The 15,523-nt window shown below is 40.8% G+C and overlaps 1 protein-coding gene across 1 annotated transcript in view; it reads right to left on the reverse strand.

The window, feature by feature from the left end:
* The window catches only part of SERPINI2 (serpin family I member 2), a 34,058-nt gene extending 22,500 nt beyond the window's left edge, over positions 1 to 11,558 (reverse strand). Inside the window, exons 1-5 of the mRNA XM_029062898.2 lie at positions 11,471 to 11,558; positions 9,826 to 10,044; positions 3,120 to 3,350; positions 1,150 to 1,344; positions 872 to 1,064 (exon numbers count right to left, since the gene is read on the reverse strand). Coding sequence (XP_028918731.1) covers positions 872 to 1,064; positions 1,150 to 1,344; positions 3,120 to 3,350; positions 9,826 to 10,044; positions 11,471 to 11,558 — 926 coding nt within the window. The remainder of the gene's footprint in view (positions 1 to 871; positions 1,065 to 1,149; positions 1,345 to 3,119; positions 3,351 to 9,825; positions 10,045 to 11,470) is intronic.
* Between the last annotated feature and the right edge of the window lie 3,965 nt (positions 11,559 to 15,523).

Raw genomic sequence — 15,523 nt, forward strand, 5'->3', positions numbered from 1 at the left:
TCTGCCACTGGTCTGGTGTATATATGATCTTGAGATAGCCACTCAACCACTCCATGACTCAGTTTCCCGCACTGCAAAATGGAGATGAGATCGATTTTGATCCTTGAATTGAATAGTAACTGTGTTCAGTATCATAACCATGTATCTATCTCAGTGCTAGAGGAAAGGGAATAGGTCTGGGAATCAAAGGACCTGGGTTCTAATCTCATCTCTGCCATTTGCCTGATGTGTGACCTTGGACAAGACAATTCACCTCCCTTTGCCTCAGTTTCCTCACCTGTAAAATGGGGATTCAATACCTGTTCTCTTGTCTATTTAGACTGTAAGACCCCATGGGACAGGGACTGCATCTGACCTGATTAGCTTGTATATACTCCGCTCTTAAAACTTTGCTTGACATATAGTTAGTAAGTAACAAATATTATTATCATTATTGTTATTATTATTACTACTGCTTAATTTTAACCAGAAAGTAGTGGATTTATTATCTCAACGAGTGATAATACTTGGCAGAACTCTCTTTCCTAATTTCCTGACACACCCATTGACCTTGAACAAGACAATTAACTTTTCTTTACCTCAATTTTCCCACCTAATGAAGAAAAGTAACACCTAAGATAGAAAACATGGAAAGTTTAATTAATCAATTATATTCTCATATTCAGAAAAGACTACATTGCCTTAGCCTGGTGGCTCATACACATGTGACCCTTTCTCTGGGGAGGCATTAGTTTGTGAATACCCAGGATGTAGGGAATGCCAAATGCACTATCAATCATGTAGTTAGCTTTCAGTTTAATGTTTTGATTATCCATGAATAGAAAAAATGATTGAGAGTGAAAGAGAGTAATAACAGAAACTTGTTACTCACCTAGGAAGACTAATTTCCACCTCTTCCTCTTGAATTTTTGTGAGCCATTCTTTTACCAGCTCAGGAGTAATCAGTTTTTCTACTTCTTCAATGTCTGTGCCTTCCACAGGAAGTATGAGAATTAAACCAAATTCATCACTTTTGTAAGGTAATTCCAACACTTGATAGCTCACAGTGGATTCTGAAAAATGACCTAGGACCACAACAACAACAACAAAAAAATGAGTTGTGTTGGTCAATTCTAAGAAAGTTCACTAAATGCAAGAGCTCTAAATTACCAAATTTTGTCCTCAGTAGTAGGTTCATCATCGGTATCTTGACTATGGAACCATCTCTCTTAGTAAAGCTCATTAACCGAGTAGCCTCTATTTTGAATTTCTGTTTCCAATCTCCCTTGAAGTAAATAGCATTCACCAGAAGGAGCCTTGTTAGTGGACCAAATTCTTCAGGGGAAAACATGTTTTTCATTTTTCCTTTACAGAAAGAGATGAGAGAATATATATGAAATTGCTGGTCTACCTTGCCTTAGCCCAAATTGACTCCTGTATCAGCCTGTTCTCAGACCTTCATGCCTACAGTCTCTACCCTCTCCAGTCCATACTTCACTCTGGCCACAGTTTTGCACGTCTCCCAATCCCTCACAACCTCAGGAGGTCCCCATTCAGTTCCATGAAGGAAATGTTGTTTTCTGGATGCTATCTGGCTATTTGGTGATTATTCCAAGAGAGTCCATAGATGGCATTTGGCCATCCTCTCCAAATCAAGCAGAAACTCCTAAACATTGTCTTTAAGGCAAGCAAGCTGCCCTCACCCCCGTACTCATCAGTACTCCTCTCCCACTCCACCTCTGCTCACACTCTTTGTTTTTCTCAAACCACTCTACTCATGGCAGCTCATTTTCATCTCTTTTACTAACAGTGGTATTTGCTAAGTGCTTAGTATGTGCCAGGTACTGTACTAACTGCTGGGGGGATACAAGCAGTTCAGGTTGGATACAGTCCCTGTCCCACGTGGGGGCTCACAGTCTCAATTCCCAGTTTACAGATGAGGTAACTGAGGCCCAGAGATGTGAGTTCACTTGCCCAAGGTCACATAGCAGACAGTGGCAGGGCAGAGATTAGAACTCATGACCTCCTGAGTCCCAAACCCATACTCTATTCACTATGCCACCTTCCTTTCTGCCTGGAAACCCCTTCACCTCTGACAGACAACTACTTTCCCTAGCTTTAAAGCCCTACTACATTTCCTCCAAGATCAGTTTTCTGATTAAATCCTCATATCCTCATCATAAACTTGTTTCATACCCCGGCCTCTAAACGCCACTTCATCACTTTCCTGCCACTTACCACTCATATCTCTGAACCCCATAGCACTTATATCACAGTTTAATACTTGGTTGCATTTCTCTTACCTACAATTTATTTTATACTCTGTCTTACTTGCTAGATTGAAAGATTCCTGAGGGTAGGGATAGTGTCTACTCATTATCATTTCCTCCTAAACACATAGTGCTCAGCACAAATGTAACTGCTCAGTGCTTGTATTGTAACCTTATCAGTGCTTAATTTTTATCAATGAGACTGCCTAATTGCATTAATACCTTCTTGGGGGGTGGGGGGAATTAAAAAGTTTCCTCATCCACTTCTTTGAAAATATGTATATTAACTTTGTACAATATCTAGTTATAACCTGTTTTAAAGGTTATCAATGATGTGAAGAATTTAAATGAAAGTATGTCACTTTTTGCCAACATGTACTTTAACTAGAGATTAAGAGATTTTGAGTGACATGTTTACTGCAGGACTATCAGTATATGCAGTTGAACATTAACACATTTAACTACATGTATTAATGATTTGCAGTGAATGTGAGAAATAAGCCACTTGTTATTGACAGTGTATATAATTATTTACCTTTCTGAAAAAAAGTGACTTTTCCATATGCCATAAAACTTGTGCTCACATAGAAATGTCTTTGTACAGTTGCTTTTTTATACTGAAAAATATTAAAAAAACAGGTGCTGTTCAGAAAGGGATAATTATCTTTTTCAAACCACCTACGAGTTTTCTCAATTTTAAGACTTGGTACTAGAGTAATTTGCATAATATGAAGAAATGGAAAGACTGATCCTTGGTACAGAAGTCTACGCCCATACTTTAGTAAAAACCAAAACCAGCCACTCTACATTAGAACACATAAAATCACAATTACAAAGGTAAAATAATGATAGGAAAATGGAAAGGTTTACCATCTGTTTTGCTTTCTATCCAAGTATTTATTGCCTTTGCACAAGGCTTAGAATCTTGAAAATTCACCAGTTTAACAGCACTCTGAAAAATTTCCTTGTTGCTATGGAGATACTGTTCCTTCACAGAAAACCCTTCTTGAAGGTAAAGGGCATTGGCAAGATGAAATGTAAATTCTTTGTTTTTTTCTGAGATGCCTGAGAAAAATGACTTGAACATAAAAAATTCTTCTCCTTAAAAAAAAAATATACACTGACAAGTTGAACAATATAAAAACAACAGCTTTACAGACAAGACATCCAAGTTCTCTGATATATGTTGTAATTCCTTGTACCCTTAGGTATAACTTAAAATGAATTTTAAATTAGCATAAATATGTCGAGTTTGTTGTACTTATCACCTTATCGCATAAAATGTTTTTTTTCTTGCAGAAAGTATTTTGAATGGAGAAAAAAACTACTTGAAGATTTGAATTTTACTGTTCAAAAAAAAAAAGGAAAGGGAGCCTACCATGAGCAAACTGAATCATAGAAACATATTGTGGGGACCATAACATTATGGCATTCTGATGAGATGCCACAGCAATTCAAAGATGCCACAGTCCTGATCATGTTCAAAAAGATGAAACTCATTGCTCTCTATATCTGGTAAGAGCTTAGCTAGAGCAATTATGAATTAGCTACTGAAGAATACTGTCTGCCCTTTAAAGGTCATTAAGATTCTAAAATTATTTCAGTCCAGCATGGCTGGGGATAACCTATCTGATCCGTTCCCCATTATTAATGGAGCAAAGTAAGGATGAGTAGTGGACATGAGTAGTGGAATCCATTCTGTTGCATTTATTCTAAGCGGTCGTGCTATGGCTGTAAAAAGAGACCTCGATGCAGATGTCAGGATATGGTTCCATTCCCTCTAGGAATCTCTTCCAACACAACGGACTTCAAGAATCATCCAAAGTTGTAATGACTGACGATCACTGAAGAATTGCTATATGCATATGACTGAGTCTGAGAAGCACACACCCAAGAAGACTAGCAACAATTTGAAACCACTTGACTGAATTAGCCAAGCACATCAGGCTGACAATAAATGTCGAGACAACAGAAGCGATGTATTAGTCTGCACCAAGGAAATCATGCACACAATCAGAACTCTAAATGTGATTATTTTACCTAGGCCACACATGCAGACCAATGATGCACCATTAGTTTAGAACATAGAAAATCGAATCGAGATGGCCAACATATCTATTTGTATCTCCATTTGCTTCCAAGACACCTCTACCTGAGCAGCCTGCTAATACTTCAGAATCAATATGTCCAAAGCTGAACTTTTCATTTTTCCTCCTAAAAACTTTTCTTCCTCCAAACTTTCCCATCTCCATAGAGAACACTCTGTTATATTTATTATATTGCACTCTTCCAAGTGCTTAATACAGTGCTCTTCACACAGTAAATGCTCAGTAAATACGATTATGAGAAGCGGCAAAATGTGGTGGATAGAGCACATGCCTGGGAGTCAGGTCATGGGTTCTAATCCCCGCTCTGCTGCTTGTCTGCTGTGTCACTTCTCTGTGTTGTGTCACTTGTCACTTCTCTGTGCCTCAGTTACCTCATCTGTAAAATGGGGATTGAGACTGTAAGCCCCATGTGGAACTGGGACTACGTGCAACCCAATTTGCTTGTATCAACCCCAGCGCTTAGTACAGTGCCTGGCACATAGTAAGTTCTTAACAAATACCATAATTATTATTATTAATTATTATTATCCATTGACTGACTGAACTCCTGAAGTTGAAACCTGGAAGGGAGGTGGAGTAAGAGGGGACAAGGAAAGGGGGAGCTTTGAAGCCAATAGTGAGGACTTTTCACTTGATACAAAGATTGATAGGCAACCAATGGAGATTTTTGAGGAGGGGGGTGACATGCTTGGAACGTTTCTGCAGAAAGATAATATGGGCAGCAGAGTGAAGTATAGACTGAAGTGGGGAGAGTCAGGAGGTTGAGAGGTCAGAAAGGAGCTGATACAGTAATCCAGTTGGGATAGGATGAGTGACTGTACTAACATGATAGTGGTTTGGTTGGAGAGGAAAGAGTGGGCCTTGGCAATGTTGTGAAGGTGGGACTGGCAGGTTTTGGTGACAGATTCAATGTGCAGGATGAATGAGAGAGCAGAGTCAAGGATGACACTATGGTTGAGGGCTTGTGAGACAGGAAGGATGGTTGTGTCATCCACAGTGACAGGGAAGTCAGGGAGAGGACAGGGTTTGAGAGGGAAGATAAGGAGCTCAGTCTTGGACATGTTGAGTTTTAGGTGGTGGGAGGACATCCAAGTAGAGATATCCTGAAGGCAGGAGGAGATGTGAGCCTGGAGGGAGGGAAGGAGGGAGGGAGGGAGGGAGGGAGGGAGGGAGGGAGGGAGGGAGGGAGGGAGGGAGGGAAAGAGAGAGAACAGGGGAGAAGATGTAGGTTTGGGTGTCATCTGCATAGAGATGATAGTTGAAGCCATGGGAGTGAATGAGTTCACCAAGAAGTGAATGTAGATGAAGAAAAGAAGGGGACTGAGAACTGACTCTTGAGGTAACCCTACAGTTAGGATATGGGGGTGGGGAGAGGAGGATCCCACAAAGGAGACAGAATGAACGTCCAGAGAGATAAGAGGAGAATCAGGAGAGGACAGAGTCAGTGAAGCCAAGGTTGGATAATGTGCTGAGGAGGAGTGGTCCATACTGTCAAAGACTTTCTTACATATCTGTAGTTTATTAATTTATATTAATGTCTGCCTCCCCCTCTAGACTTCAAGCTCATTGTGGACAGAGAAGCAGCATGGCTTAGTGGAAAGAGCATGGACTTGAGAGTCAGAGAATATGGGTTCTAATCCTGGTTCCGCCACTTGTCTGCTGTGTCCTTGGGCAAGTCACTTAACTTCTCTGTGCCTCAGCTCCCTCATTTGTAAAATGGGGATGAAGACTGTGAGCCTCACATGGGACAAACTGATTACCTTTTATCTACCCCAGTGTTTAGAATAGTGTTTGGCACATAGTAAGGGCTTAACAAATGCCATCATTATTATATTATTAGGGAACGTGCTTATCAACTCTGTTATACTGCACATTCCCAAGAGGTTAGTACGGTTCTCTGCACACAGTAAGCACCCAATAAATGTGACTGATGGATTGATTTATCTATCTCCTTTTCATTCTAAATATCCAGATATTGTATACTTTTAGGTATTCAAAATGCTTTATTGCAGATTTCTAATGGGACGGATAGGGAAAATTCTATTTGGCTTGCTAATCCTGAGACAAAGATTTTTATTGATATTTTATTTTCAGACTGAAAAGTGCATTGCTAAGTAACTCTCCTCAACTTTCCTCTTTTGTCATTCCCTGATAGTGGATGAGTAACTCTAAGCAATTCTTAGAACACCAAGGGACTTTTTCCAACAGGCAGAAAACATGTGTGTAATTTATTTTATTGCCTTTGTCTCCCTCTAGACTGTAAACTCTTCTTGGACAGGAATCATGCCAACCAACTCTACCAACTAGAGAGCCAGTTTGGCCTAGTGGAGAAAGCACCAGCCTGAGATTCAGAGAACCTGGTGACTCATCACGGCTCTACCACTTGTCTCCTATGTGACCTTGGGCAAGTCACTTAACTTCTCCGGACCTCAGTTTCTTCATTTGTAAAATGGTGATTCAATACCTGTCCTCCCTCCTACTTCACTGTGAGCCCCATGTGTGATAGGGACTGTATCGGCCTGATTAACTAGTGGCTCAGTGGAAAGAGGACGGTCTTGGGAGTCAGAGATAGTGGGTTCTAATCCTGACTCCGCCACTTGTTAGCTGCATGACTTTGGGCAAGTCACTTAGCTTCTCTATGCCTCAGTTACCTTATCTGTAAAATGGAGATGAAGACTGTGAGCCCCATGTGGGACAACCTGATTATCTTGTATCCATCCTGGTCTTAGAACAGTGCTTGGCACATAGTAAGAGCTTAACAAATCCCATCATTATTTATTATTATCTACCCTAGCACTTAGAACAGCATTTGATAAATAGGAAGTGTTTAACAAATATCATAAAAACTTTAAAAACTCTTCCGTATTGTATTCTTCTAAATGCTTGGTATAGGACCCTGTTGTTAAGTGCTTGCTCTGGGCCAAACACTGTACTAAACTCTGGGGTATATAAAAGCTAATCAAATCAAACATATTCTCTGTCCTAGTGGCTCATAGGCTAAGTAGGAGGGAGAGCAGGTATTGAATCCCCATTTAGCAGAGGAGGATGCTGAGACTAGAGAAGTAAATCACTTGGCCAAAATCACATGGGACAAGTGACAAAACCAGGTTTAGAATCCAGGTCTTCTAACTCTCAGGCCCATACTTTTCCCACTGTTATTGCTAGTGGGATTTATGGATGGATGGATGGATGGATGGATGGATGGATGGATGGATGGATGGATTTCCTGGTCCTGCATTGATTTTGTTCACATCAGCAGCTAGGCAAGCTACAGACAAGAGGAAAGACACAAAAAGCCTTCAAGAACTTTATAGTCGGACTCATGATAATTGTAATACTTAACCGACACCTTAGACATGGACCCTTTCTTCCATTATCGCCTTGAAAAGGGGATAGGGTTGGATATTAATTGAGGTCAGAAGGCAGACTTTGAAACCGATTTTCTGACATTTCTAATTCAGCAGCTCCCATTTTTAAAGAAAAATGAAGTTGGCAATCATTTGAGAGAAAACGGATTTATGTCACGTATTTAGGGACCACTGACGTGTGACAAACTTCCAGCTGCCCTTTGAGAAATCATTGCTTTTCAAAAACAGTGAAACCTGTCACCAGCTGAAGCAAGGGGTTTAAATAAAAGTTTCAAATATGGTCTGTAGATTTGATTTCATTTGCAGTGCAGCGCCCTGCATTTTCACGGACCTCAGGAGCTGAAAATATTATGAACAATGAAAATCACTGTATTCAATTTTCTACTACTTGCTACTGAGAACTTTGCAACTCATATCTACTAGCAGTCACATTATTAACTCTAAAAATTAAGGACTTCCACACAAAGTAAAATGTTTGTCACAATGTGCAAAGTTTGAAATTAAAATAGGCAGTTTATGGGAGAATTATCGTTATAGAGTGTCTCAGTATTCACTGTTCTTTATTTCCTTATTAAGTTGACTTGGTGTGATATAAATATTTTCCTGGAAAGGTGGGTGTAATCCATTGGAGAGATGAGTAAACCTATTCATAGATTCTGTCTTACGAGAGGCTGGAAAGTCTCGAGGGCAGCATTGCCTAGTGGTAAGAACATTTCTTGAGCACTTCCTTTGTACTAAGCGTTGTACTAATTGCTTGGGACAGTAATCTATAGTTGGTAGATATGGTCCCTGCCCAAAAGGATTTTACAGTCTGGTGGAGGAGCTACACACAAATACACACAATATTTGGATACACACAAATCAGGTTGGATACAGTCCCTGCCTTGCAAGGGGCTCATAGTCTTAATTCCCATTTTACAGATGAGGTAACTGAGGCCCAGAGAAGTGAAGTGACTTGCCCAAGTCCACACAGCAGACAAGTGGCTAAGCTGGAATTAGAACCCACGACCTTCTGATTCCGAGGCCCGCGCTCTATCCACTAGGCCATGCTGTTTCGCTAAGACCGGGAGCAAGGAGACTGGTGCTCTTATTATTCATTCATTCATTCAATCATATTTATTGACTCCTCACTGTGTGCAGACCACTGTACTAAGCACTTGGAACTCTGTCACTTGCATGTCATGTGACCCTGGGCAAGTCACTGAACTTTACTGTTTCGTAATAACGGCATTCTATAATGAAAATAATGATAATTGTGGCATTTGTTAAGCGCTTACTATGTGTCAGGGACTGTACTACGCACTGGGGTGGATACAAGCAAATCAAGTTGGACACAGTCCCTGTCCCACATAGGGTTCACAGTCTTAATTCCCATTTTACAGATGAGGTAATTGAGGCACAGAGAAGTGAAATGACTTCTGATTGTCTTGTATTTGCCTCAGTTTAGTATAGTATTTTAACATAGCCCTTAATGAATACAATTATTTTAAAAATCTAGGAGCAAACATGAGTCCCCCAAATTAAACTTTAACCTCAATTGTTTAGGTATTAAGCATGAGAAACATTTCTCTTATTCTCCCTCTCCTTCATCTAACTTGTCTTCTTTTCCTGCTATATGGAAAGTCACTTGAAGTCAAGGATCATATCTTCTAAAGCTATTCAACTCTTCCAAGTGCTTAGTATGGAGCTCTGCACATGGAAGGGGATCAATAAATTCTATTAATTGATTTATTATTCCTTCTTCCGGATGCAGACACTTTTTGAAATTGAAATGCCAAGCTTTATTTGTGGTATTTATTCAGGAAAACTAATTGGCTGCAATATTAGCAATTTTAGCTTATAAAACCAATAAGTCAATTTTCTATCTTGGTGAAGGACAAGATATATGAATTATTTGAATAACCTTAAGGTAGTTTTTTTTAAAAAAACTCCTTCCCAGTGAAGAAACATTTTCTTTTCTAAGTATCCCACTCTATAAATATTCATTTTGTCTTTCTCTTTTCTGTATTGTATTCTGTTTTTCTTTCATGTCCTGCCTCTCTTACCTATTCTTTTGAATCATATATACCATAAATGATTATAGAATAAAGGAAATCTCACCTGTGGAATTCCCCTGAAGTTTTAGCATTTGTCTTATTTGAGATTTTAATTTTCCTTTTGCACCCAACTCAACCATCCCAAGAATCATACTTGCACCAAATGGGGAATATAGGATGTTCTCTTCACTGTGAGATGACCGAAGAGCATGATAAAGATCCACTGCAAATCTTGTAGTCCTACTGGCCAAAGGTATTGAGTTCTCACTCCAGGCTAAGGAGACTGCAAAAAGGATCGGCAGAAGGCTTGGAAACCAGGCCCCATGCATTGTATCACCTGTAGATATTGGAATCAAAATGACCCAGAATTCATTCTTGGTCTCCTTCGCGGGCTCCTCCTCCCCCTCCCATCCCCTAATTGTAGGGGTTCCTCAAGGGTCAGTTCTTGGTCCCCTTCTGTTCTCCATCTATACTCATTCCCCTGGTGAACTCATTTGCTCCCACACCTTCAACTATCATCTCTATGCAGATGACACCCAACTCTACATCTCCCTCCCCTTCTTTCCCCCTCCCTCCAGGCTCGTATCTCCTCCTGTCTTCAGTACATCTCCACCTGGATGTCCACCCTCCATCTAAAACTCAACATGTCCAAGATTGAGCTTCTTATCCTCCCTCCCAAAACCAGTCCTCTCCCTGACTTCCCTGTTACTGTGGATGACACAACCATCCTACCCGTCTCACAGGCCTGAAACCTTGGTGTCATCCTTGACTCTGCTCTCTCATTCACCCCACACATCCAATCTGTCACCAAAACCTGTCGGTCTCACCTTCACAACAATCACCAAGATCCACCCTTTCCTCTCCATCTAAACCACTACCTTGTTGGTACAATCTCTCTTAATATCCCGACTGGATTACTGAATCAGCATCCTTTCTGATCTCCCATCCTCCTGTATCTCCCCACTTCAGTCCACACTTCACTCTGCTGCACGGATTATCTTTCTACAGAAATGCTCTGGGCATGTCACTACCCTCCTCAAAAACCTCCAGTGATTACCTATCAACCTTCTCATGAAGCAAAAACTCCTCAAAAACTCTTCAAAGCTCTCCATCAATTTGCCCCCTCCTACCTCACTTCCATTCCCTCCTTCTACAGCCCACCTGGTACACTCCACTCCTCTACCGCTAACCTACTCACTGTGCCTCATTCCTGCCTTTTATGCCATTGACCCCTGGCCCACGTCCTACCCCTGGCCTGGAATGCCTTCCCTCCTCACATCCATATATTAACTCTCTTCCCCTCTTCAAAACCCTACTAAGGGCTCACCTCCTCCAGGAGGCCTTCCCAGACCGAGGCCCTCCCTTTCCCTCTGCCCCTCCTCCCCTCCCTTTGCTCTACCCCCTTCCCCTCCACACAGCACTTGTGTATATTCATATGTATTATTTATTACTCCATTTATTTTTATTAACGATGTGTATACATCTATGATTCTTTTCACCTATTTTGATGGTATTGATGCCTGTTTACTTGTTTCATTCTGCTGTCCATCTCTCCCTTTTAGACAGTGAGCCCGTTGTTGGGCAGGGATTGTCTCTGTTGACAAATTGCACATTCCAAGTGTTTAGTACAGTGCTCTGTATACAGTAAGCACTCAGTGAATACAATTGTAGGAATGAACAAGAGGAAGAACAAGATTAGAACTCAGTACCTCTCAGAGTTTTCATAGAGTTTTCTTGTAAAAATACAGTAGTGGTTTTCCACTGTTGCCTTCTAACGCAGTGAACTCGAGTCTCCATCGTCAACTCTCTCCCACGCTACTGCTGTCCAGCACAGGTGAGTTTTGACTTGTAGCAGATATTGCCTTCCCCTCGCTAGCCACTACCCAAGCTAGGAATGGAATGGACAGGCCTCCTCTTGACTCTCCTTCCTATAGCTGAGACTGGTAGAGGACTGGAAACTCTCCAGGTGCAACCCTGAGAGGGAGTGTTTGAAGTACCCAGGTTTTATTTCCATTCAAATATTAAAGAATCTGAAAGTTATTCCTTTCAACCATATTGTTTTGCTGGTTTTGTTGGTGTTGTTGATTTATTGCTTCTGCTAACTGTAAATTACTACTTTTATTGCTAATATTAATTTTTGTGTTTAATGCTAGATGCCAAAGCTGCATATTAAACCCAGTGATAGATACAAAATAGTCAGAGCATAAACCAGCCCTGTCCACCTGAGATTCACAATCTAAGAGAGAGAGAGAGAGAGAGTAGACATTTTCTCCCCATTTTCCAGTTGAGGAAATTGATTAAATGATTTGCCCAAAGTTGCACATCAGGTTTGTGACAGATCTGGGATTAGAGCAGAGGTCTTCTGACACTCTTTTTCTGACGTGCTTTTTCCACTAAGTCCCACTGCCTCCTAATACTATGTCTACTGTCATGATTAGAGAAACAACAAGGCTTAGTGGATAGAGCATGGGGCTGGGAGTCAGAAGGACCTGTGTCCTAATCCCACCACATGTCTGCTATGTGAGTTTGGGCAAATCACTTCACTTCTCTATGTCTCAGTTACCTCTTGTGTCAAATGGGGAAAAGAGTGTGAGCCCCATATGGGGCAGGGACAGTGTGCAACATAATTAAGTTCTTTCTATCCCAGTGCTTAGAACAGTGTTTGGTACATACTAAGTGCTTAACAAGTACCACTATCATTATGATTTCTTCCCTGTGTTTGCCTTTATGTTTCCCCTACTTTCCCTATAAGTCTTCTGTGGATGAGGCACTGTGTCTATTTTATTTTCCCCATGCTTAGAAAGCTTTGTACAAAGTCAGTTCTTAGAACATGTCTATCAACTCTGATATGTTGTATTGTGCCAAGCACTTAATACAGTACTCTGAATATAGTAAGCACTCAGTATATATGATTAATTGATTGAAAGTCATAAATGATCAAATTAATCATCTCAATGACACCCAGCACAAGGAATAGGCTCTTTAAGACCTATGGAAGTTGAGGGAGCCTCCCTGCTTTCTCCGCAGGAAGCTCTCAACCTATGTCTCCATCGCTGCTAATAAATGAGTTGGAAGGAAATTAATGGATGCATAAAGTTGTAGGCAGTAGTGTCTCATTGTTTCCCTTTCATTTCCAGATATTGATTCTTCTTTGCTCTGGGGGTCTTTTCCAGAAATGCATCCAATTAGTAGTCAAGTAAAATGACCAAGGAAGGAATACTGGAAACGATTCTATATAGGGAAAGCCCGAAGCCAGCACCAAGATAGTACTGGCAGTTTTTGGACTGTGAAAATACTGTCCTGGGTTGAAGGATCCAGAGGCTTGCCTTCAATATTACCCAAGAGAAACCTAATTTTTTTTTGTCACAATTTTCTGCAGAAGTGCAATTTTGCTTTTCTTCTTTGATCCCTTCTCTGTGCTGCTAACATGAATAGTTTCAGGATAATTTAAGAAGGAGAGAGCTTAGATGGATTTTAGATAGCACAATGGTGGAATAGGAGAAGGAAAGGCCACATACCAGGACCAGAGACATAAGCTGAAATCAATTATTCCCAAAGAACCAAATAGCATGTAAATCCAGCATCCTTCTTTTGATATTATATTATTTAAGAAACAAATGATTTAATAGCTAAAATGAATCTTTTCACCATTAGGAATTGAAATGATAATTTTCCATGTATTTATATTTGGAAAATATGTATTTTCTTCCCAAGAAATGAAAACTTTAACATAAATGTTAAAAGGTATGCACTTACCTATTCCCCTTAGGGCTGCTCTTAAAATTTTCCCCTGGAAAATAGGAACAGCTGGATTGGCTGGAATAGGTAAAGCCAGTCAGCATCATAAATCGTGAATGATTAATTTATCAAAACCCACAGCAGGTGGTCATTCAATTTGCTTTGAAAGACAAATATATGATAACTCTAACCTATTAACTTTGAAAAGTGGAAGAATCAGTAGAGGAAACTGAAATTCAATTCATAATATGCAATGAAATATTACCATCTTTCCATTTAACTTTGAAGATTTTATTTTTAGCAAAAAACAGAATGTGTGTGCTTCTGCAATTGTCTAGTACAGCATGACTCAGTGCAAAGAGCACGGGCTTGGGAGTCAGAGGTCATGGGTTCGAATCCCAGCTCTGCTGCTTGTCAACTTTGTGACTTTGGGCAAATTACTTCACTTCTCTGTGCCTCATTACCTCATCTGGAAAATGGGGATTAAGACTGTGAGACCCAAGTGAGACAACCGGATTCCCCTGTGTCTACCCCAGTGCTTAGAACAGTGCTCGGCACATAGTAAGTGCTTAACAAATGCCACCATTATTAGTACCTCTTCCTTTTTAATCACAAGTCTCAAAAATGTACAAAGGAATATTTTTATATGAAGGTTTGCCTAGTGGATAGAACATGGGCCTGGATGTTAAAAAAGTTAATTAATGGTTAACAGGACCTGTGTACTAATCCCAGCTCCACCACTTATCTGCTGTGGGGTCTTGGGCAATTCACTTAACATCTCTTGGCCTCAGTACCTTCATCTGTAAAATGGGGATTAAGACTGTGAGTCCCATGTGGAGGACTGGGTCCAACCTGATTTGCTTGTATCCACCCCAGCACTTATTTTAGTTCCTGGCACATAGTAAGTAATTGTCACGAACCCCTCCCCGGCTCCTACCAACCAGGACCTTCCTAGACCAAGGGAGCATCAGTGACATGTAGTAAAATCAAACCACATTTCTGGCCACCAAGATTACAGTGGAAAGTTTTTTACTTAGTTATTACCAACGTGCAAAGGAGTGACGTACACACACTGACTCACTCCACCAAGGGTCCAATACCCAATCTGTTAGTCAAGGGAGCCCATTCTGCCAATGCTTCTTCTTTCTGTTTCCAAGTGCTGTTGCCTTCTAGTGTTGCTCTCCTCCTGCTTCAGTGCTTGCTTCTGCTCCACGTGTTTCCCTCTGCTTCTCTGCACACCTCCTTGTAGGCCTTTTGCTTTCTGTGTCCCTTCTCGTAATTTAAAACAACTGCCTTTTATCTCCCTTAGGCATGGCAGATGTGGCCCTCCGTGGCAGTCATTGATTGATCCAGGTTCCTTATCGGGTATAAGAGGGAGAGAAGATCACACCTCCCTCCCTCCCTCCATGCTCCACCCCCACAAGCCCGCAATCACCTGTTCCAAGTAGAGCCCATCAGTGCCTTCACCAGCCTCTGCCTTCTTGTTTGCGGGATCACAAAGAGTCACTAATAAGACAGTTTGTTGTGGGCTCACCACAGTAATTAACAAATACCATTATTATTAAATATTTGATATTTAAGACTAATGCTGTGGTTATAATATAAAGGCTCAATATAGGCAAAAGTCTTTGTTGGGGGTCAACAAAAGATGAGCAGGCAGGATGGGCTGGGGCAACTGCTGGTTATAGCAAGGGAATAAGAGGAGATTACTTTGATGTTCAATTAACTGTGAACCAGAAGGAGAGTGGCTCAGTGGCAAGAGCATGGACTTGGGAATCAGAGGATATGAGTTCTAATCCTGGCTCTGCCACCTGTCTGCTGTGTGACCTTGGGCAAGCCACTTAATGTCACTGTGCCTCAGTTGCCTCATCTGTAAAATGGGGATTAAGACTGTGAGCCCAACGTGCAACAACCTGGTTACCTTGTATCTACCCCAGCATTTAGAACAGTGCTTAGCATATAATAAATGCTTAACAAATATCAAAATTATTATTATTTTTATTATTAACTGCAAGTTGATCCCA

This window comes from Ornithorhynchus anatinus, chromosome 1 (assembly GCF_004115215.2).
Source record: "Ornithorhynchus anatinus isolate Pmale09 chromosome 1, mOrnAna1.pri.v4, whole genome shotgun sequence".
Taxonomy (NCBI): Eukaryota; Metazoa; Chordata; class Mammalia; order Monotremata; family Ornithorhynchidae; genus Ornithorhynchus; species Ornithorhynchus anatinus.